The sequence below is a fragment of the Canis lupus genome, chromosome 2 (genome assembly GCF_011100685.1).
Source record: "Canis lupus familiaris isolate Mischka breed German Shepherd chromosome 2, alternate assembly UU_Cfam_GSD_1.0, whole genome shotgun sequence".
Classification (NCBI taxonomy): domain Eukaryota; kingdom Metazoa; phylum Chordata; class Mammalia; order Carnivora; family Canidae; genus Canis; species Canis lupus.
This window is the reverse complement of record NC_049223.1, coordinates 41,460,061-41,485,798: the sequence shown is the minus strand read 5'-3', so window position 1 is coordinate 41,485,798 and position 25,738 is coordinate 41,460,061. Positions and strand designations below refer to the sequence as shown.

The 25,738-nt window shown below is 35.6% G+C and overlaps 1 protein-coding gene across 1 annotated transcript in view; it reads right to left on the bottom strand.

Moving 5' to 3' along the window:
- The window catches only part of SPINK5 (serine peptidase inhibitor Kazal type 5), an 80,112-nt gene that overhangs the window by 42,669 nt on the left and 11,705 nt on the right, over positions 1-25,738 (bottom strand). The window contains 6 exon segments of the mRNA NM_001025397.1: positions 1,337-1,424; positions 4,100-4,227; positions 7,874-7,940; positions 9,431-9,558; positions 10,431-10,494; positions 12,495-12,622. Coding sequence (NP_001020568.1) covers positions 1,337-1,424; positions 4,100-4,227; positions 7,874-7,940; positions 9,431-9,558; positions 10,431-10,494; positions 12,495-12,622 — 603 coding nt within the window.

The window sequence follows — 25,738 nt, the reverse complement described above, 5'->3', positions numbered from 1 at the left end:
TGACTCATGGAAGTACAGAGAAGGGTTTATAGCTGAGTTATATAACTCTAGGATGTGTCCAGGTAAACCGTGTGGCAAATAGGTCCTCCAAGACCAATTATGACATATATGCAAAGATAGAGGGCCATAAAAAACTACGTTATCTTGAGATAATCTATTATTGCCCAGAATAAAGAATCAGCTGGGTAAAGAGAGGAAGGTTTGGGAAGTGGTTAAAAAGGAGACCATGAAGATAAGTCAAAACTAGATCACTGAACTTTGAAAGGGATTTGGACTCTATTCTTAGGAAATTAGAAAATGATAAATATATATAGAGAATATATAGAGAAGAGAAGATCATAAGCAAATCTGTATTTTAGAAAGACCACCCAGACAGATTTGTGAGGATTTGAGTGATTGGAGACTGAAGTTTGAGAAACTATAGAAAAAATATGGAAAGGGAGGGAGGAAGGGAGATAGGGAGGTAGAAGCAAGGGAAGAGAAGAAGAGAGACAAAGAGGAAGGAAGAAACTGGAAAGATAAAAGGATTGTTTTGATTTGAGAACTAAAATTAAAGGATTGAGGGAAAAAAATCAGTTGAAAGTGAGGCTTAGACAATAGGATGCAATCACATGAAAGTAGAAGGGGGAACTAATGAAGTAGGCTGTTTTATGAAACTGTGAACTCCATACTACAGAAGGTGGGCTAACTCACTGTAAAAAATAAGTTAAATAGGGTTTATTCATAGAATGAAATGGTCCAAATATCCTCTAGGATACCTTCAAATGTTAGCTTTTCATATGGCCACTGAGTTGTGGAAATATTTCCCACTCTATAAAAGCAATGTGGAAAGTGAATTGAATCTTGAGGATTGAGGAAGATGTTGGCGCAAGGCATAGAGACCAGGCAGGATGCTAACGCATCAGTGCAAAGGAAATCTAGTAGATACATAAACTAAATGGGTAGTAGGAGAGAAAAAGACAAATGAATAGTTAAGAGATGCTTAGAAAGTAGAATATGGTATGATTTTAAAGGAAGCAGACTAAAATGTTACATTGAAGACCTCCAAAACAACTACCACACAAATTAAACTTCGAATTCAGATAATGCTTTGATATGTTATCTTCATTTAAAAACAATTCTAATAATGGTTAGCTCCAAATACAGCTATTTGGAGCTAGAAATTGTAGTGTTATAATTATTCATCTAAATCTTATGAAATAATAATGATAAATAACTTTCCAGAAAATCCATCAATAATGGAGGAAAAACAAACCAATACTGAAAATGCATGTTAGAGTAAAATGCACACATACACCACAAAAGTCAGAACTAAATTGATCAAACTAGTCTTCACCTCAATTTCTCTCTTAACCTTGACTTTTTCTTCAGTCTTTTTCAGATTTTCATGTGCTTTATTTTTTTCTTCTGAAAAAAGCTGTTTACTGGGAAAAAAAAAACAAAAATAAATACATGAATACAGATGCTTCAAATCCTCACGTTATAAAATAGTCATTTAGGTGCAGGTGGAAGAATAAGAATAGCCACGTATTCTTGAGTTCTAGAATAAACACGTTCCAATCATCTTATGGCTCCTTATTAGGTTGAAATCTTCACTCTTTCTCCAAAGAATCCCTTTTATTTTGTCTTCATGTTTGCCCTTCCTCTCACCGCAATGACTTTTTTTGTCATCTTGTCTTCTTTTAAATCTCCTCAGCTTAAATTCTACCTTCTTTAAGAAGACATTCTAGACCTCAAAGTGGAAGAGAACTATATATCTGTTATTGTACTTTCATACCTGAATATTTTCTTAAGGGATAGTTCTCACTCTATCTTGTAATGTGTGTGCGTGTGTGTGTCTCTGTGTGTGTGTGTGTCCATGGCTTATTTCTGCTATTTAACTTTAAGCTTCTTGAGAGGAAGGATCTTCATTCATACATTTACTCAACATTTGGCTTGTAACTACTTTTTGTCAAGTGTTGGCCTGGTGCTATAGTGGCATATAAAACAGACCCATATCCTATGTTCTCAGAACTCAGAAGCTAGTCAACAAATAGTCATAGAAATAAATACATTATTACCAGCTGTGATGATTGCTATGAAATAAAATGATTAAGAGTTATAAAAATCTATTTCAATTAGGAATTTCAGGAGATCTTATCCAAAAGAAGGGTAATTTTGAAATGCCACAGTAGAGACATTAGCTGGCCAAGAGTGAGACAAACTGGCAGTAGGCCAGTTTAAAGGAAAGGGCTTAGAGAGTTCAAGGATCTGAAAAAAGGATGGGACCTTGTCTGAGACATCTTCATAAATGCCATAATTTATATGCTGTGGGATTTGCCCTTCTTCTCCCCACCCCCCCCACCTCCTTCAGATGCCTGAGATGAAAAGATAAAGTTAATCCAAGTCACATATAAACATGAAGTTTTTGTGGGCATCGACATCTATTCTGTCACACTGGGATAATTACTACAGGAAAACGGCCAAAGTCTTGGTACCTGCTTTCACCCTCATTCTGTATAGACTGTCTTGTAAAAAGGCTTACAGAGGTGTTGGGAGGAAATATTAAGAAGTATGCTGAAATCCAGTCTTCTCACTGGAAAATAGAATCCATCTGTAAACTAATATTCAATAAAGGAGGAAAGACTATCCATTGGAAGAAAGACAGTCTCTTCAATAAATGGTGCTGGGAAAATTGGACATCCACATGCAGAAGAATGAAACTAGACCACTCTCTTTCACCATACACAAAGATAAACTCAAAATGGATGAAAGATCTAAATGTGAGACAAGATTCCATCAAAATCCTAGAGAAGAACACAGGCAACACCCTTTTTGAACTCGGCCACAGTAACTTCTTGCAAGATACATCCACGAAGGCAAAAGAAACAAAAGCAAAAATGAACTATTGGGACTTCATCAAGATAAGAAGCTTTTGCACAGCAAAGGACACAGTCAACAAAACTCAAAGACAACCTACAGAATGGGAGAAGATATTTGCAAATGACATATCAGATAAAGGGCTAGTTTCCAAGATCTATAAAGAACTTATTAAACTCAACACCAAAGAAACAAACAATCCAATCATGAAATGGGCAAAAGACATGAAGAGAAATCTCACAGAGGAAGACATAGACATGGCCAACATGCATATGAGAAAATGCTCTGCATCGCTTGTCATCAGGGAAATACAAATCAAAACCACAATGAGATACCACCTCACACCAGTGAGAATGGGGCAAATTAACAAGGCAGGAAACAACAAATGTTGGAGGGGATGCGGAGAAAAGGGAACCCTCTTACACTGTTGGTAGGAATGTGAACTGGTGCAGCCACTCTGGAAAACTGTGTGGAGGTTCCTCAAAGTGTTAAAAATAGACCTGCCCTACGACCCAGCAATTGCACTATTGGGGATTTATCCCCAAAGATACAGATGCAGTGAAACGCCGAGACACCTGCACCCCGATGTTTATAGCAGCAATGGCCACGATAGCCAAACTGTGGAAGGAGCCTCGGTGTCCAACGAAAGATGAATGGATAAAGAAGATGTGGTTTATGTATACAATGGAATATTACTCAGCTATTAGAAATGACAAATACCCACCATTTGCTTCAACGTGGATGGAACTGGAGGGTATTATGCTGAGTGAAGTAAGTCAGTCAGAGAAGGACAAACATTATATGTTCTCATTCATTTGGGGAATATAAATAATAGTGAAGGGGAATATAAGGGAAGGGAGAAGAAGTGTGTGGGAAATATCAGAAAGGGAGACAGAACGTAAAGACTGCTAACTCTGGGAAACGAACTAGGGGTGGTGGAAGGGGAGGAGGGCGGGGGGTGGGAGTGAATGGGTGACGGGCACTGGGGGTTATTCTGTATGTTAGTAAATTGAACACCAATAAAAAATCAAAAAAAAAAAAAAGAATCCATCTGTACTCAGAAACAGACACACATCACTAGGATCTACTTACTAAGTGATATCATGATTTTAGAGGACAGCAAATTGCTCAAAAATTTTCAACAACAAAGCTGCATCTCAACATTGTTCTTATTCGTCATTCCCATCAAGCTCCACTTTACCCATCCAATTACTCCAAAGAAAACCACATCTATACTCACAAAATTTCAGCACACAAGGCGCATTTATTGCCATGCATCCTGCCATCAGGGCCACGAATTGGGTCACTCTCCCGTGTACAGTAAAGTCTTCCATTCCTCACTTGGGTTTCATATTCTTTACAAAAATCCTGCAAAATGATAAGTAATTACATTTAGCACTTTTCTACTCTTTAACATAGAAAATGCATGTCATGGATTTATAGTCAAAGAATGTTGTGTCTAGAAGGTATGGGTAAACATATAACATATTAATGAGAATTAATAAGAAATAGTAATTATGTTATGAAATTACTTGGTACATGTTTCTACTATGTGGTATATTTATTAAAAGAAAAAAGAGCAGTGAGGCACCTGGGTGGCTCAGTCAGTTAAGTCACTGACTCTTGGTTTGGCTCAGGTCATGATGTCAGTATCTTGAAATGGAGCCTCTACTGGGCTCTGCACTCAGCAGGGAGTCTGCTTCTCTCCCTTCCTCTCCCTCTACCCCTCCCCCTGCTCCTGCATACTCTGTCTCATAAATAAATAAATAAATAAATAAATAAATAAATAAATAAGCTTTTTTTTTTTTTAAGGGTAGAAGAACCTTATAAAGAATAAGACTAAGCAAATATCTCCTAAAACTAGATAGCTCTTAACTTCCAAATTTATGAATAAAGGATTATAAAAAAAATAAAAGGTCTTTCAGGAGAGAGATAACAAAATGGAGCTGCCAAGACAAAATAAAAAAGTTGCCAACAAAGCAGAATAGGGGATCTATAAGATGAGATGCTTAAATATTATTTAATGTGGGTCAAATCAAGAATAATCCTATCTGGTTTGCAAGGAAAGTTAATAAGGTGGCATCCATCGTCCTCTCTGTGAATGTATGGCCTCCTGTACTGATGTTCATTTTTATGTGCTCTGCCTCATTTATGGATTTCCATTTCTAACATAGTAGGTAGGAAGCACAGAGAGAGTCTAATTTTCCTTTACTCCCCACTGGAGAAAGGTCAAATACCAAGACTAAAATTGAAATTTAAATTTAAAAGGCTGTGACTTTCCCAAATAACCCAAGAAAGGTTTGTACCCAGATTTCCCAATGCTTTGATTCAGTACTTTCAGGTTTTTCTCTGTTTGGAAAATTCTTCTATTTGAATTGAAGGCTATACTTCATATTTACATCCATATTTATATCTATATCTATCCCAAATTACTCTAAATTTAGGAATCTCTATGTCAAGAAACATGTTTTGTGATAGCTTATATTACTACATAACATACAAAACAAAGCCTACAAAAAAATGCTTCTCTAAGCCTTTTTCAACTTCCCATTTCAGCCAAGAAAAAAAAAAAAAAGCATAAAGAGTATGGTTTGAGGGATGCTTAGGTGGCTCAGTGGTTAAGTGTCTGCCTTCAGCTCAGGGTGTGATCCTGGAGTTCCAGGATCGAGTCCCACATCGGGCTCCCTGCATGCAGCCTTCTTCTCCCTCTGCCTGTGTCTCTGTCTCTCATGAATAAATAAATAAAATCTTAAAAAAAAAAAAAAAAGAGTATGCTTTGAAGCTGGAAGAGCTGAGCAGCTAAACGTTGCCTCTAACTCCCTGGGAGGTCACAGCAAAGGCCCATCACCTTAGAGACCTCAGTCTTATCACCTATACAATGAAGTTTTTGTATAGATGCTCTTTAGGGCCTTTTCTAGAAAGATGTCGTATTCTCAATTTTTTAAATAATAACTGATAGTTCATTAGGACACTTTTAAAAAGAATCCTAATAAGACTCCTAATAGGAAGATATTTGTTTTTGGAGGAAGCAATGGGTGTGCTCCAAACTTCCTGGTTGTAATAATCTAGGAATAAAGACACAGAAGACAATCCCTGATAATCATAGCATGGTAATAAAATTACTGTTCAATGGTTCCCATAAAAGAAACAATGATAATGTCAGTTTATAAGTTGTGATTCATGCAAGGAGATTCTGAAGAAAAGCTTTTGTGAGCAAGACAAAGACAGGTTAATTATGGGGCAGATATTGAGCCATCATCACTATAAAGCAGTCGTGTTCAACACAGTCCTGTCCAGCAATCCCACCAAAACAATGACCCTAGCCACAGAGAAAAAGAGGGAAAAATAAATAAGATCTGATGATAGATAATGGAAAAGAACTGTCTGTGTTTATAGAGTAGTAAGATGCTTAATATTACAAAATGATGCCAAAGTTTTGGACTGAAGTTGAACCTCCAAAAGAATTGCTTTCCAAATCTTAGTTATTGTTGAACAAATTAGTGATGCCTGAATGCTCCATGTTTCTTCATTCAAACTCCGTTGGACTCCCTATTTAGGGTGGGAAATTTGCTTGATTGAATAGCATTATGAAGTAGAAGTTCAGTCCTTGACTATCAAAAACTGGACCTGTGTCTCTCCTTAGGAAAACATATGCCCATCATCCACAAAAATAGTATACTTGTTGTAGAGTTTCTCCCAACGGAATAGGGGTCCCCAAATGTGAGGCATTCTGGATCGAGTGGGGGCTGGTGGTGCAGGCAGTGAAAGAAGGCAGAACAAAAGAAAAGTTTGGCGAATACACCACAAAGAAGGGTAGGAAGGATAGCAAAGGAAAGGCTGTCTGCTATGAGGCAGTGGGTGGGGGCTGTATTTAAAGGGGGAAGGTAAGTAGGCATGGGAATGTATGGAATTCTCCTTTTTGGTATGTATGTCTGGGTATAAGGAGCCCTTTGGTTAGTTAGGGCTGATGGATCTTTTGAGGTGACCACCTATGGGCCTGTTCATATTCAGCCAGGGGATTACTGTGGGTCCTTTTGCCTTGATCAAGTTTCTGTTTTTCAAGCCCATTGCCCAAAAGAGTCCTCTACACTTGTATTATTAGCACAAGAGGGTACAGCGTGTGGACTCACGTTTCAACAAGAAAGTAAAATTGAGATCGTTTATCCAACCTTCTTAATTTGGGACAAAGAAATTGAGGCCCAGAAAGAAGAGATGATTTGGTCAGTTTCACACAACCAGAGCATAACAAAACTATGGGTAAAACTAAGTTGCTCTGACTTCTCAACAAAAAGCTAGTCATTTAGCAAAGTAACTGCTATCACTTTCAGTGAAAGTAGGGTTGGTGATTTAGGAAATCCAAGCTGTATGACCTGCAATGTTTATTCAATCACCTAAAGGAATAATTTTTTATACTAAACAATTAAATTGCATAACAATTTGAAAAAACTTCATTTTAAGGGTACTTTGAAAACCAATCTCAATATCTGTTTTGATATTTTTGTTTAAACAGAAGCAAGATCTTTATAAATGCAAGCATCACTGAATGCAATAACCGTAATGGAAAAATGAATTACTCCATTTTGTATCAATGGGATCAGACATAAAATGCACCAGTGGATACATTGTTTAAAAGACTCTAGAATTATTTTAAAGTTATTCATGTCTAATTTTTTAATGTTACATTAAAAAATATTCAAAGCAAAATTAATCTACACTAAGCCAGAGAAATCCGGTGGAAATTAAGCAGAATTAAATTTGCATATTTCCTGATTTACATTTTCTTTCCTTTTTTCTTAAAAATAGCATATTTTGAGCTTTAGTTAGGAAATGTAATTTTATATTTAAATCTAATGATTAGTATACCTGAAATAGTCAACCTGGAAAGTTTGAAATTGAGGGAAACAATTTATCGTAAAAATTAAGGACAATGACATTATTGAATTCCTCAAAGATTCAAGCCTAATTTTGTTAACGCTTTGGCCACAAGACCAAAATATGTCGGTGAGTAATTTACGTTTTTGGCACTTCTTCGAATTCTGGCTTCACTTGCTCTCTTGGCATTTTCTTGAGCTTCTTTTAAGCTGTTAAGAAAGAGAACAGCTGGTCAGTTTATGGCTCAATCATATTTTTGGTGTCCAATTCTGTGCTAGGCACTTTCCTATCCTTGGCCATAACTTGTGAAACCAATCGATTTACATGACACAGCCTTTTCCCTGTCTTGAATTCTAGCCAGAAAATTGCCAAAGATAAGGAAGGGTGTGAAACTGACTCACTGACAGTCAATTAGAAGCTTTGTACTCTAAGAGTAGATGGGTGTGACTCCTTGATTGACAAACAGAAGATTGTCCGGAAAATTCCCTTTAACTGGCAGAACCAAGAGCTTTTTAACACAACGCTGTGACAAGGGTGAAACCAAACTGAGCATTTGAGGTATTGCCGTCCACACCCTTATGCAAACCTTTTCTATACCTTATAAAGTGTTTGTTTGCCTTCATGTAAAATCACCGCTGTTAAAATAATAAAAAAAAAGCCACATTGAACTGAGCTTCTAAATCCTCTCATATCTGTTACCTAATTACATTCTCATCCCAGAGACAGGCATTATTAGTTCTACAGAGGATGAAACCAAGAGTTAAACCAAGAGGTCAAATTCTCTTTTTTAGCTAGTGCATGAAAACAAACAGAAAGTCACAGAACTGGGGCAGGTTGGAACACTATAGGCACATGTCTTCTAGATAAGAAAGTAGAAATTAGGCTTATTTCCTGTCTGGAAACCAGATATAATCACTGTTTTGTAAACCTGATAGGATCTGCCCTTGAATTCTCTAACCAGCACACTGTAATTTTCAAAGGCAGGTGTGAAATTTATTGATCTGTTAAATCTTTCTCTGTCTTGATTTTAAAAATCCATGGATATAACTGGAGCACTTTAAAGCCTGCTGACATACAGATTAGAGAGTCTATACCTTGTTTAACTGCCAGAATATTAAAGACTCATTGGATCTTCTCCACATTGCAGCCTCAGTACTCAAGATGACAGGCACTCAGAGAAAGTTAACCCTATTCTTCCCTTTCCTAAAGTTCCACCTTTTATATTCATTTTTTTCACCTTTTATATTCATAATGAAGGCAGCCACATGACACTATTGTTATTATTATTAATTTAAATTAGACTGTCTCTTTTAGTAAGAATCTCTATACACATTCAAATGAAGCAATGCACATCAAAAGACCAAACTAGATTATTCTAGGAAAGTGTTTTCTAAATTTTAAAATACTGTACCTTATAAAACACCATGCATTGTCCTATCATTGTAATTAAGCATATTAAGCGTTTTGAATTTAATAATTAACATAATCACCTTATCTATGCCTTTTAAGAAATTCTAGCAAATGAAAGAACTAAAAAGAAGCCACTCAGAAAGCAAGGACTATTTCAACTTGTGAAGACAAAGAATTGTATGTTTCATGAAAAGGACTGTATCTCTCTGTGGAGCAGTTCTCAGGATATCACCAAGTGCATCCTCATCAAGTCCACCTACTTGGTCTGCTTGGGGATGATAATACTTACAAAAGCTCGGCACACATGGCACACTTATTGCCATGTGTTTTTCCATCAGAGCCAAGGACTGGATCATTTTCCCTAGTGCATACAAGTCTTCCATCCTTCACATAAGGTCGAAAAGCACTACATACATCCTGAGGAACAGGGAAAAGAACTTAACATTCACCATCCTGATTGTAGTGCTTTCCACACTGTTTTCAGAAATTTTATAGTACTCAATGCTTCTCTGCCCAATGCACATTACCCACCTAGAGCAGTGACAGATGCCTAGAGGTAGCTTATTAAGTATTGCATAATTCAAGTGGTTTTGTATGGTGCTCATTTACTTATTCATTTATTAGTAAACAGAGATACCCTAATATGTGCTAGAACTAAGGCAGAACACAGTCCTTGCATTCAATTTGCTCACAATGTACTTGATGACACAAAGAGACTTAAAATATGATGTGCTAACTCTCCTGGTAGGTGCTCTAGGAGCATAGAAAGGGCACCAAACTTTGACGTAGGAGAACATTCAGCTAGAAAAAATCAAGTGTGACATTTTTTTTTTCCTATCATCACAGGGGCACAGAATGTTAGCATAGGAAAAAGCTATTTAATTCAAATTTCATTTTTAGATATGGAAACCCTGGTACAGTATGGGTAAGTAATTTGCCCAAGGTCTCCCGACAGCAAGTGACAGTGCTAGGGTTTCAATTCAGATTAAGCGACTGAAGCGTAATGCCCTTTCTTCTACAAGTGTAGTTTCCTTTTGATTGATTGATTGACTTATTTCTTTTTTTCATTGAAAGCAGAAATAGAGCTGAGAAGTCTAACTACCAAAGTAACCTGCTCCAGTTTCAGGAACTATCAACTGCTTTTCATCTAAACAAGCAGTGACCCATTTCAAATAGAGCAAGAGTTGTTTCCTTCCTAACACTCCACCAAAGAAGGAAGAGGGGGGTACCTTCTTTCTCTCTAAAGTCAGCCGCCCAAGGTCTCCCACTATTTTGACACTTGTCCTCACCTGCTCTGGATTATTGGTCTCACATTCCCCTTCACTTTTTATGCCAACTTGAGACCTGGATTTACTGGAATTGAAAGTAAGTAGACACAGTTTAGTATCACAGAACTTCTTACCATTCAAAAAATAATTTGTTTTCATTGTGTTATGATTGTCCTTTGCCCTTGAAAACAGGTGTCACCTTGCATTCTTTTTTTTTTTTTACTTACTGTTTCTAATGAGAGCCTATGTTTATAACTTGGAGTTGAAGAAATAGAATCACGTTGGAGGGTTAACAAGAGTCAGACCTGTAAAAATTTTTTCTACAATTTTCTTTCCTGCATCTAGGGAGGATCCGTATAAGAGAAGGAAAAAGTACACCTTGTAACCAGATATCAGATGTCCCCAAAGAACTATCCTGTTGATGATGTTATTTCAAATATATGAATTCAAGTTTATAGGACCTAACATCCCACTAAACTATTCTTTGTTTGGGCTATGCTGACTGATATATTTTAGTTGTCATGGAAAGTACCTAAAGTCCTAAGAATTAAGTTTATTCAGTCTAATTGAGCTTTATCTCTATCTGAAAACAGAACCATAATACACTTCCTACTTTTTAAAAGGTAAGGCAGCTTAAAACCACAGTCTTTGTATAACATTAAAAAAAAAGGAAAATGAAGTCACTAAGAGTGATATGAAAAAATTTATATCAAAAGATATCATCTGAAGGAAACAAAAAAAATTGAATCCCAATGTTACTGCAGTATCTCCTAGTAGACAAAGTTAAGGAAGAAACACAATGTGCAGTATGTTTCTCACTACATAATGAAAGAAATACACCAGAAATTAGGGTGAGAAACTTAGACCTGAAGAGATTTAAAGAATCTATCACAGGATCCCCCACATAAAACATAGTAGTAATTACATGTTCAATGTGTTCATAATAATATTACAAAATACTATCTAATAAAACCTATCTGTTCTTCCTATGTTTATTTGTGCTTTCCATTTATGTTGATCACTGGTGAGAGGTAAAGGCATAATTTCAGAGTGAATCTCTGAAAATGCAATAATACAAGGCATCAGAATGATTTAATTCAGTTGTGTTTTGGTAAAGATAGTTATTACAAGGAGAGATAAAGTTTGTAGAACCTTGAAGACTGAATATTTATAACATCTTTTATCAGCTTTAAGCACTGGTTGTATTTATATTTGCAAAAACTGAAGAGCAGACTATTCAAGACTGATGCCACAAGCCAGAATCTGTGAAGCAGGTATGCTATCTTGCTGATAGAAGACCGCTGACAACCAAACTTAGCTTTGAAGGTGGAGAAAGAATCAAATGGGGACAAAATATTGGACAGTGAGATGCTTTAGCCATGTGACAGAGGTCAGATAAATGGAAAGAAGCTCAATATTAAAAGTTCCAATATCTACTCTACTATTATAAATTATCAGGCACTTAGTAAAAAAATCATTTGATGATTAAACAATTATCTGTGAAAAAAGATATACTCCTAGATAGATAGACAGAAATAGATGTCTGTATGCGTATGGATGTATGTGTGTATAAGTGAGTATATATACATAGATGTGTGCTTATTGTGCATGTAGATAGATATATAGATTTAGATATATCAGATGTATGTCTACTTCACAGAGACACTGACAACTATCTGATAAACTGCCCACAGAAGTGCTTTGTAAAATATAAAGTAAGGCATTACCCATTTTTTCCTTAAGAATTATAAAAGGAGTGGTCCTAATAATTTACTAATGGCTCATTCCCACAAAATGAATTGATATTCCAAAGCCTGTAGGGGCACCTGCATGACTCAGTTGGTTAAGTGTCTGCCTTTGGCTCAGGTGGTGATCTCAGGGTCCTGGGGTCTAGCCCCGCCATCCACCTCCCCTGCTCAGCAGGGAGCCTGCTTCTCCCTCTCCATTTGCCCCTTCCCCTGCTCATACTCTCTCTCTCAAATAAATAAATAAATAATCTTAAAATATTAGACTGTAAGAAAAAAATGTGTCATGTAATTATACAGAGAGCATGCTTTGGGGAGAAAGCCCGCTGCAGATACTCACGCATTCTCAGCACACAGTGCACATTTGTTGCTATACGTTTTCCCATCTGTGCCACAAACGGCTGCATTTTCGAAAGTACAGATAAAATCTCCATTTCTCTCTCCTTTCCTGAAATCATCGCAATTCAACTGCAAGAGATATTACCAAGGAACATCAAAATATAAGAGATAAAATATTCCTTAGATACTTAAATAGGTTAATATTTTAAACCTACAACAATATAACTTACTGAGAACAAAACAGATTGAGGAGACTGTAGTGCACGAATAACATCATTAATAATAAAACATAGCCCAAGAACAGAGATACAATTAGATTTTAGGAGAAAGAATTTCTACTTGATTTTGGTCACTTGTTATCTGGATGAGGTAGGCCAAGTCACCTTTCTGAAACTCAGCATACTGTTTGTCAAATCCTGCCTGCCTTCTCTGCAGAGTGGTAATGAGGTCCCGTAGATAATGGGTATGAAAGCTCTTGGTAAAAAATAAGCTGCAATCGAGTTTTTATTATTATGGATTAGGGTACTGATCAGGAGCCAGATTGAATTGTTCATAATTCTAACTCTGTCACATACTGGCTGTGTGATGTGGGAGTTTCTTAACCCCTCTGTTTTGGTGTCCTTATTTGCAAAATGTGTACAATATTACTAACCTCTCAGCATTTTAAAGAGGTCTCAGGGTACGAATACATGCACAGCATTTAGAATAGCATATCATAACCATTTATAGCTATTATTGTTGCTGTTCTTATTTAAACATTTTCCTCACTAACAAGCCAATAAAATGAAACATGTTTTGAGGATGACGGAAAATCCCCAACTCTCAGTTCTAATAATATGACACATACTCAGAAACATACCAGTATGGTGAGGAAAACAACTACACTCAGTGGTAACTGGAGACTAGGGTTTGATTCTCCTATCTGCCACCCACTCACTCCACCTCTTTGAACCCCACTTTCAATATCTGACAAATGGAAATTTACATCCCATCTATACTAGTGATTTGTGCTGAGGATCAAATGAATACTTTTGAACCCTTATTTGGCAACACTATTGTGACATGAGCTAACTAAAGAAGTCCTAGACTTAACTTGAATTTAATTACTACCTAAAAGCAAAGAATGAAAATGGAGAATTATTTAGTTATTATATCACATGACAAAATAAAATTTTGATGTTATTGTCCTAACAAAAATATTTTAAATATAGATATGGAACGCTTAGAATAGAGACCAGTGGCCTAGTATGTCAAACAATACAAAGAATAAAAGAACAATCGATACAAGTATATAATGAGTTTGTGAACCAAAAGTTTACATTGAGGAGTACTTCCAAAAGACAAAAAAGGAAAAAGAATTTAAAAGAGAAAAAGAAAAGCGATGGAGCATATACCACTATTCATCTCATATGTTTGGGAAGAAGTTAAAATAGAGTGAAAACAGGATTAAGTAATGGCTATGTGTGTGATTTCATTTGTTCGGTTGTTCATTTGTTTCTCAAAATCCACTATATATTTTACAAGGCTCTGGGCTTCTACTAGACTAAGACTCTGCCACAGCAAAAACCAACAAACAAAAAAAGGAATATATGCTTTAAGGAACTTACATTCTAATAAGAAGATAAAGGCCATAAATATGATAATTTTAAAGTATAATAAATGCTATTTAAAATATTGAACGATAACTAGAAGGGTGGCTATTTAAATACAGTATCAAGAAAGATCTCTCTGTAAAGGTAACATTTGAGGTGAAATGTGATTAATGAGGAGAAGTCAGCCACTAAAGATCTGAAGAAAGGACATTACAGGCATAGAGAACTGCAATTGCAAAGGACTTGGTTTTTTGTGTGTTTTGTTTCTTTGTTTGTTTTCTAAAGATTTACTTATCCATTCATGAGAGACACAGAGAGAGAGGCAGAGGGAAAAGCAGGCTCCACGCAGGGAGCCTGACGTGGGACTTGATCCCAGGACTCCAGGATCATGACCTGGCGGAAGGCAGGCTCCAAGAAGGCAGGCGCCAAACCGCTGAGCCACCCAGGGATCCCCAGTTGCAAAGGATTTGTGACAAGAACTAGATTATCCTGTTTAAGGTGTTTAAGGGGGCACAAAGAAGTGTGGCTGAAGCATAAGGAAAAAGCAGGAGAGCTGCTGGTTTTCTCTCTAAGGTCATTTCTGGAGAAACTACAGAGGCATGGGTGATATGGATTGATTTTATTACCTTGGGACATCACTGCTATCCCCCTTCACCAGCAAAAGCAACAGCAGCTTACTAGGGCACAGGTGTTGGCAGGACGATGACAGGCCAGGTCAAAAGCCAGCTGTGAGGTGATGACTACAGGTGTGGGTATTTACTACTCCACCTCCTCCTCCCTCTACACTCCAAGGCTGGTAGGTCACAAGCTACAGAAAACACCTCTTCTTAATGCTAGCAGTTTCTGAGAGCTTACAGCTGGATTCCCCACCTGGTGGAGTGGCAATGAACTGGAGGCACAACACTGGCTCCAGTTCTGATCTAGGCTTTATCCCTTTTCCTGTCCTTACACTAACCAGGAGAGGCAGAGCCTTAAATACCATCTCACTCACTGTAGCAGAAAAAAATAACTAAAGCTATTATGGAATCTTGGGTAGAAATATCTGTATATGTGAGGAACACAACAACATAAAAGAAATATGGTAATGTAATATTCAGTATCGGTTGAAGCAGAATTATAAGAATGCATAGAAAAATAATTTTTCAAGAGTGTAACTATGCTTTAGGGAGAGAAAAAAAACGGCAATATGAAACAACAGAAAAAGATATAATGGGAAAAAAGTGGAAGTTTTAGACATGGAAAATATTTAAATGGTAATAAATAAAACAATATAAAGAATGAAAGTAGCATAGGTACAAATACCTAATGAATTTGTGAACCAGAAGATTAGATCCAGAAACTCCCAGAGAAGGCAATGATAAAGGAAAATGCATTTAAAATAGAAGAGAAAATTTAAAGAACCTGGTGAATAGAATCAGAGGTCCCAAGGAGACAAATATATATAGGAAAAATATTTGAAGAAATAGGGTACATTTCTAGAATTAATAAAAAACAAGAGAAATCAAGAAATACCCATAATAACTCAAATCCGGTCAATAACAAATTGAAGGAGTTTAGGGAATTTTAACCAAATGAGAGCAGGTTAACATATATTAGGGGAGAAGATATAGATATTAGCAATAAACAAAGACATTAGCAATAATGATGATAAATAATTATAAATATAGATATTTGGTTAAGGGTACTCATAATAAGAGCAAAAATAGATATGCAACCTTTAACTCCTCATCAGAGAAAATCTGGAAAGAAGAAACTACTTTTAAAATAATTTTTTAAAAGTCTGATATCTGAAAATATGAAAAATTAGAAGAACCAAGTCACAGTACAACAGAAATAAATTGTAAATGGACTAAACACATAAATTAAAATACAATTTGTGGCTGGATTTTAAACAGAATCAAACCAGGTATGGATGATAAAAGTTAAAATTAAAAACCACACAGATATTAAAACAATAGGATAAGATACAAGGTAAAAATGAGTAAGAAGGCAGATGTAGTAATATTAATACTCAAATTATAGAATTCAGTCCAAAATGCATCATAAGTGACAAAGGACACTATTTAAAGTAAAAGGAAAAACAGAACATGAAGGCATAATAATCACTGAGCATTATTCACTTAATAATACAGGCTCTACCTCTGTCAGACTACAACCAAAAAAAGTGATAGAATTATATAAATCAGTAACTGGACTTACAGATTTTAGCACATACTTCTCAGAAATTGATAGATCAAGTAGAAAAAATTAAGATGCCTTTAGATTTTTACATCAAACTACCACCATCAAGAAATGGCAAATAACCATTTTTTTCCAAGGCATAGGAAACATTTGGGAAATTCCAAAGGATTGATGTATGGTCTATGTTCTCTGCCCAAAATTCAATAAAAATAAAATTAATTTAAAATAGACAAAATAATTATATTTTAAAATCAAAGAATGTATTACTTGGAATGGAGGAAAATTAAGGAATGTTTGGCAAAGAGTAACAATTGGAAATACTTCAAGCGCAAATCTTGGGATAGATGATCATTAATATCTACACATCCCCTTGTCATGGAATCTTAAAAGTTAAAATTTTTAAATGAAGTATTTCTCAATCTGTTATAAAATGTGCATCAGAACAAACATAAACAGGAATAAGACACGGATAACAAAACAATAGAAGATTAACAAAAAAGCTGATATTCAGATTTCTATGATTATTGATAAGAGAGAAGATGGAAATAAAAATACATGCAATGATCATTGAAAATAACTGTACAAACATTGAGATATACATACAATAAGGATGTATTATGAGTATCCAGATGCTGAAACATCTGAAAACCAAAATGGGGATGTGTCTACCAGAAAAAAGTGTAAAATACCTACAGTGGCTTAATAAGAAAAGCTGAACAGACCAATAAGCATTAGTCTAATTGATATACTGGTCTGAGATATTCCCTTCCCAAAATGCCCAAGTCCTAATAGCTTTAAAATCCATTTTTCTAAACTGTTAAGAAAAAAGGAAAACTTGTATTGAGTAATGATAATTTACAAGTTATTCCAAAAATGGAAAAAGTACATGATCTGAAAAACAATTGCAGACAGTTCTATTGGGGTTTTACTTACATACCATAAAATTCACAAATTTTAAGTGTACAATTCAATGATTTTTTGGGTAAATTTATGGCGTTTTACAACCATGACCATAACCCAGTTTTAGAATATTTCCATCACCCTAAGAGTTTTCCCAGTTCCCAGCGCTAGCCTTGGGTAACTACAGAATTTTCTGACTATAAATTTACCTTTTCTGGATACTTCTTATAAATGGAATCATAAATATGCAGTTGTTTGATTTTGGTTTCTTTCACTTTGCATAATGTTTCTGAGGTTCATCCATGTCATTCACAGTATCAGTGGTACTTTCCTTTTATTTATTTATTTGTTTATTTATTTATTTATGATAGTCACACAGAGAGAGAGAGAGAGAGAGAGGCAGAGACATAGGCAGAGGGAGAAGCAGGCTCCATGCACCGGGAGCCCGACGTGGGATTCGATCCCGGGTCTCCAGGATTGCGCCCTGGGCCAAAGGCAGGCGCCAAACCGCTGCGCCATCCAGGGATCCCGCTTTCCTTTTATTTCTGAATAATACTTCATTCTATAAATGTAGTTCATTTTGTTTATTCATCACCAATGGAATTCAGACATTTAGATTATTTCATTTTGGATTATGAAAAGATTGCTGTTATGAATATATTCACATGCATGGCTTTGTATAGACATTATGTTTTCATTTCAATGAGGTTGATTCCTAGGACCAAATTTGCTAGGTCATATAGTAAATTTATGTTTCACTTCTTAAGAAGTAGCCAAACTGTCTTCCAACTTAGTTATACTCTTAAGTGAACCTTCCTGCCATCTGTGTTTCCAGTTTGTCCACAACCGTAACGACATTTTGTATTTTCTGTCTTTATCATTACAGCCATTCTTGTGGATGTGTAATGGCACCTCACTGTGATTTTTTTTTAAGATTTTATTTATTTATTCATAGAGACAGAGAGAGAGGCAGAGAGAGAAGCAGGCATCATACAGAGAGCCTGATGTCGGACTCGATCCAGGGCCTCCAGGATCACGCCCTGGGCTGCAGGCAGCACTAAACCGCTGCCCTGGGCTGCCCGTCACTGTGATTTTAATATGCATTTTCCTACATAATAATAATGTAAAACATCTTTTTAAGTGCTCACTAGCCATTTAAGATGCTTTTAGTGCAATAGCTGGAGTTGTTTGTTAATGGAGTTGTTTTCTTACAATTTAGTTGTGAGAGTTCCTTATACATTGTTGATAGAAGAGTTTCACCTCCTCTATGACTATGTTCTCCCCGTCCATACTTGCTTTTCTATTGTCTCAATGATTTCATTTCAAGTCAAAATGTTTGTGCAGGCACACTTTGGAGACATTGCAGTTTGGTTCCAGACCACCACAACAGGCAAATATTGCAATAAGGCAAGTCAAATGAATTTTTTAGTTTTCTAGCACATGCAAAAGTTAAGTTTACACTATACTGTATTCTATTTTTTTTTAAAGATTTTATTTATTTATTCATGAGAGACACAGAGAGAAAGGCAGAGACACAGGCAGAGGGAGAGGCAGGCTCCCTGCAGCAAGCCTGATGCAGGACTTGATCTAGAACTCCAGGAGCATGACCTGAGCCAAAGGCAGACGCTCAACCACTGAGCCACCCAGGTGCCCCTATGCTGTGGTCTATTAAGGGTGCAATAGCATTATGTCTAGAAAACACAATGTACACACTTTAATTAAAAGATACTTTTTTTTTTTTTGCTGGTCAAAGGTCTTGTCTTGATGTTGATGGCTGCTCACTGATCAGGGTGGTGGTAGCTGAATGCTGGCGTGGCTATTGCAATTTCTTAAAGCAAGTCAACAATGAAGCGCGCCGCAGCATTGAACTCTTCCTTTTATAAATGACTTCCCTGTGGTATGTAATGCCGTTTGACTGCATTTTATGCACACCAGAACTTCCTTCAAAATTGGAGTCAATCTTCTTAAATCCTGCCACTACTTTATCAAATAAGTTATGGAATACTCTAAATCTTTGGTTGTCATTTCAACAATCTTCACAGCATGTTCACCAGAAATAGATTCCAGCTCAAGAGACCACTTTCTTTGCTTGCATAAAAAGTGACACATTGGGGTGCCTAGGTGGTTCAGTTGGTTAAGTGCCTGACTCTTGGTTCTGGCTCAGGTCATGATCTCAGGCTTATGGGATGGAGCCTCGTGTCGGCCTCCACATCTCCCTCTGCACCTCCTCACCACACTCTTTCACTCTCTCCAATAAATGAATAATTTTTTTTAAAGTGACTCCTCATACCTTCAAGTATTATCATGAGATTGCAGCAATTGAGTCACACTCATATCCCAATTTTAGTTCTAGTTCTCTTAATATTTCCACCACACCTGCAGTTGCTTCCTCTGCTGAAGTCCTAAATCCCTCAAAGTCATCCATGAAGGTTGGAATCAACTTCTAAACTCCTGTTTATATTGATGCTATATCTTGACCTTTTCCTATGAATCATGAATGTTCATAATAACATCTAGAACAGTGAATCCTTTCTGGAGGTTTTCGATTTACTTTGCCTAAAGCCATCAGAGAAATTGCTGTCTATAGCAGCTAGAGCCTAACACAGTATAATTCTTAAACAATAAGACTTAAAAGTCAAAATTACTCCTTGATCCATGGGCTGCAGAATGGATGTTGCAATAGCAGCCACAAAAACACTAATCTCATTGTACTTTCCCATTGAAGATCACTGATCACAGATAACCACAACAAATTTATAATAATGAAATTTTGAAATATTATGAGAATTACCACAACGTGACACAGAGACATGAAGTGAGCAACTGCTATTGGAAAAATGGTATCAATAGACTTGTTTGACGCAGGACTGCCACAAATTTTCAATTTGTGAAACACATCTGAGAAGCACAATAAAGCAAAGTGCAATAAAATGAAGTATGCTTGTAATTTTGATGAAGTGCAACTTGTTAATTTTGTGTTTATGGATCATGCTTCTGGTTTCATATCTAAAAACTCTAATTCAAATTCATTAATTTATTCTGTTATGTTTTAGTCCAGAAAGGTTATAGCTATGGCTCTTAATAATCCATTCTGAGTTAATTTTTGTGTATGATAGAAGAATCTAAGTTTATTTTTATGGATATTAAATTTTCCAAGCATTTGTTTATCTTGGCACGTCTGTCAAATATTTGACCATAAATCTAAAGAATATCAATTCTATTCCACTGCACTGATTTTTATGCCTGTCCTTGCACTAATAACACACTGCACCATGTGTTATAAACACATTTTGAAGTCAGTTACTGTTAGGTGTCCCATCATTCCTATATAAATATTAAAATCAGCTTGTCAATTTCTACTGGAAAAAGTCTGCCAGGATTTTTGTGGGACTATGTTGAGTTTATAGATTATTTTGGGAGAATTGCCATCTTGATAATAATTTTTGGATTGTTCAGGGATGCCTGGGTGGCTCAGTGGTTGAGCGTCTGCCTTTGGCCCAGGACATGATACTAGAGTCCCGGGATTCAGTCCCACATCAGGCTCCCTGCATGGAGCCTGCTTCTCTCTCTGCCTCTCTCTCTCTGTGTCTCTCATGAATAAATAAATAAAATCTTTAAAAAAATTTTTTTGGGTTGTTCATTGCTAGTATACAGAAATACAACTGAGTCTGCATTATTGGTTTGTATACTGAAATCTTACTGAACTCATCTATTAGTTCTAGTTTCTTTTCATGGATAATTAGGATTTTCTATACATAGTATCTTGTCCCTGCAATGAAAAGCAATTACTTTCCTTCCAAGCAGAATGTCTTTAATTAATTAAGAAATTTTGCCTTATTATATTGGCTAACCCTCCAGTTCAAGGTTGCATAGAAGTGGTGTATTGGATAAAAGTGGTGAGAGCAATCATCTTTGCTTTCTTCCCAATCTTAAGGTAAAAATATTCACTCCCCAACCATTAAGTATGATGTTCGCTATAGCTTTATCATAGATGTCCTTTATCAGCTGAGAAAGTTTTATCTATTGGTAGTTTTGTGCATTTGCGTGTGTGTGTGTGTGTGTGTGTGACAGAGAGAGAGAGAGAGAGAGAGAGAGAGAGAAAGAGAAAAAGAAAGAGAAAGAGAGGCAGAGAGCGTTTTTATACTGAATGAGTGTTGGATTTTGTTAAATGCCTTTTCTGCATCTATTGAAATAATGATGTAGTTTTACCCTTTATCAGTATGGTGTATTGGATTTTCTATTGTTAAACCAACCTTTCTTTCCTAGAATAATTCCCACTTGGTCATGGTTTTATCTTTTTTTGTTGTTGTTGTGCATTCTGTTTGCTAATATTTTGTTAACCATTTTTCTATATGTTTAGAGTAATATTTGTCAGTAGTCTTCTGTTGTGGTATCTTCCTTTGCATTTTGTATCAAAATAATACTGCCTGGTAACTGTTACTTCTATTTCCTGAATGAGTCTATAAAAGATTAATATTATTTCTTCTTTCAATATTTGGTGGGGAGTCTTTCTTTGACTTAATCATGGATTGAATTTGTTTACTTGCTATACATCTATTTTGATTTTCTATTTCTTCTGGGTCATTTTTTAGTAATTCATGTATTTCTAGGAATTTTTCCATTTCATGTCAGTTATTAACTTTTTTTGTCACAAATTTATTCATAATATTCTACTATAATCCTTATAATTTCTCTAGGGTATACACTAATATTTTATATTTCATTCCCTATTTTGGTAATTTTTGTCTTTGCTCTCTCACTTTTTTTTAAGGTCAATTTGTCTAAAGGTTTGTCAGCTTTGTTAATCTTCTGAAAGAACCAATATTTGGTTTATTAACTTTCCGTTGTCTTAATGTTTTGTATTTTATTGATTTCTGCCTGTAATCTTTATTATGCTCCTCCTGCTTGTCTTTTTCTAAGTTTCTTAACGTAGAAGTTATGATTATTAATTTGTGACCTTTCTTCTTCTCTGACTTAGGCATTTAAAGCACTATGCGATGCTTTATTTATTTTTTTTAAATTTTTATTTATTTATGATAGTCACAGAGAGAGAGAGAGAGAGGCAGAGACATAGGCAGAGGGAGAAGCAGGCTCCATGCACTGAGAGCCTGACGTGGGATTCGATCCCGGATCTCCAAGATCGCGCCCTGGGCCAAAGGCAGGCGCCAAACCGCTGCGCCACCCAGGGATCCCTATGCGATGCTTTAGCTAAACTCATTTCTTGAATTGTGTTTTGTGTTTTTATTCAGTTCAAATTATATTCTGATTTCTCTCAAGATTATTTCTTTTATCCATCAGTTATTTAGAAGTATGCTGTTTACTGTCCAAATATTTGGGTATTTCCTTAATTTCTTCCTCTTGTTGATTTTCTATTCAATTCTATTTTTCAAATTTTAATTCTTTTAATTTATTAAAATATATTTTATATCCTAATATTTAGTTATTTTGTAGAATGTTTCATTGTTCCTTAAAAATAATGTCATTGGGGAAACATTTTATATTTCAGTCAGTTCCTAGTGTTATTCAAGTATTCTATATCTTTGATGATATTTTGTCTAGTTGTCCTGTCAATTTTTAAAAGCAGAGTATTAAAATTTCTAACTATTATTGTTGAATTATCTATTTCTTCATTTAATTATAGCATATCTAGTCTCATATATTTTGAGCCTCTGTTAGAAGGAGCATATATATTTATGATTGTTATATCTCCTGATGTATTAATACTTTTAAATTATAAAAATGTCCCTATTTGTCTCCAGTAATATTATTTGTCTTAATATCTATTTTGTCAGATGGTAATGTAGCAAATCCTCCTCTCTCATTTTATATTTGGCATGGTAGTATCATTTATCATTTCATACTCCTTGTGTCTTTGGATTTAAGGAGGATCTATTGGAGATTGGAGATAGTTTAGAATTGCTTTGTTTATCTTACAACAATCTCCACTTTTTGATTGGAATGTGTAAATCATTTACATTTAGTATAATTATTGATATAGTTATATTTAGATTTGCTATGTTTCTGTTTTCAATGTGCTCTTATCCTTTTTTACTTCTTTATTCCTCCACCGCTGCCTTCTTTTTGGTTAAATATTTCTAGTGTGTCTTTTTAATTCTTCTGTTGATTTTATATATTTATTATATATGTCATTTTCTTGCCAGTTACTCTAGCAATTGCAATATGCCTCCTAATTTATCACAAGCTATTACAGATTAATATCCAATTCTGGTAAAATATAGAAGCTTTGCCCCAACACAGCTCTATTTCCTTTATTCCCCTTTGTGCTACAGTTATCTTGCTTTATATAATATTATATATTTAAAAGAAACTAGGTGAGGGGCACCTGGCTGGCCCAGTCAGTAGAGCATGTGACTCTTGATCTTGGAGTCATGATTTCAAGCCCCATGTCAGGTGTAGAGATTACTTGAAAAGTAAATCTTTAAAAAGTTTTTTTTTTAAAAATGAAAGAAACGAGGTGAAAATAAGGGAAATATATAAAGTAGTTCATATTAACACATATATTTACCATTTCTAATGCTTTTCATTTCTTTCTGTAAATCCAAGTTACCAGCCAGAAGTAATTTCCTTTCCACTAAAGGACTACTCTTACTATTACTTGTAAGACAGGTCTGAAGGCAAAAAATTTTCTCATTTTTCATTGATTTGGAAATATCTTTATTCAACTTAACTTTATAGATTAATTTTGGTGGATATAGAATATTGATAAACATTTTTTTTTCTTTCAGTACTTTAAGCATGCCTTTCCATTGTCTTCTGGCCTTCATTATTTTTTTTAAATTTTTATTTATCTATGATAGTCACACAGAGAGAGAGAGAGAGAGAGGCAGAGACACAGGCAGAGGGAGAAGCAGGCTCCATGCACCGGGAGCCCGACTTGGGACTAGATCCCGGGTCTCCAGGATCGCGCCCTGGGCCAAAGGCAGGCGCCAAACCACTGCGTCACCCAGGGATCCCTGGCCTTCATTATTTTAGATGAGAAGCCAGTCATTAATTGTAACCGTTATATAGAATGTGTCATTTTACTTTTTTTTTTCCTCTTGATTTCAACATTTTGACTGTGATAGGCCTAAGTTTTGATCTCTTTATATTTACCCTGTTTGGGACTTGCTGAAATTCTTGAATATAATGAGTAATTTTTTAAAATCAAATGATACATTTAGGCCATTATTTCTTGAAAGAGTTTTTCTGTCTATTTTTTCTCTCCTTTATTTTTGGTATTTCTATTGCATATGTTTTGGCATGCTTGCCACCTCAGAGACCTGACTCCATTTTTCATCAATATTTTTTCTCTACTTCTATTGTTAATGTTTATTGATCTTTCTACAAATTTACTAATTCTTGCTTATGCAACCCCAAAGCTACTTTTGAACGTCTCTAATGAATTTTTTATTTGAGTTATGCTTGTCAACTCCAGAATTTCTATTTGAAATATATATCTTTGTCTATGTCCATCTCTATTTACTGAAAATTTCTATTTGTTTACTCATTGTTATTATACTTTCCTTTAATGATTCAAATATGGTTTTCTTTCATATTTGAACATTTTTAAAACAGCTGCTTCAAGTCTGTGAAATCTAACATCCAGAGGCACTTAGATAGTTTCCATTGACTTTTCTTTCCCTCTGAGTATGGGTTATACCTTCCATTGACTTTTCATGTTTCATAATTTTTGTTGAAGGTTGGTTGGAAATTTTGGATAATGATTTCACTAAACAAATTTTTTTTGCTTATTTGCTTACTTATTTTATTGCTTACTTGCATCTTTGGCTGGGCTAACTCTCTGATATCTTGCTATCCCATAGTGTGCAGCTATCAGTGTTGTCTGCTATGGAAATATTTATAGCACTTGGCCAACAATTAGACACAGTTTTTGCTCAAACACCTCAGGCTAGTAAAGCTTCCACTGCCTGCAGTTAGGCCTGTATATACTGGGTAGGGCACTCAAAATTCTGGATATATTTACATCTAGCCCAGCATTTACTTTCCACTGGGATTGTTTTCATTTGTGCTTGCTTTTCAAAAAAGGGTGATTTTATTAAAGCACGAGGACAGGACCTATGGGCAGAAAGAGATGCTTCATGTGTGTTTTCTAAGTGCTTGTGCACAGTCTTATGGTCAGCTAAAACTTTGTGAATTGCTTGGTCCCTCTTTGCTCTCTGCTGCCCATGTATGAAGACTCAGCCAGAAATATGCTTGCCTCAACCATGCTACAAATTCAGGCCACTGTCTTTATTCTTAGTGAATGAAGATCATGGCATCCAATGAAAACATCTCTGGATATGATTGTTGCCCACTACTCTAAATTACTTTAATAAGGACGGTGCAGTTGCTGACCCTCAGAGTAGCCTGCCCTATGAAAGCAGACCCTCCATACCAATCAAACAACAGGAGTAAGATGGCAATATCCCTAAATAAGAACATCACAGGCCCTCACCACCACCATTGTTTCAATTCAAAATTTAGCATTTTTCAAACATAAATGCTAGTCAAATTGACATAGACTATTTGTCAATTTCCAGAGTGCTATAACAGTTGTTTTGGTCAGTTTTGT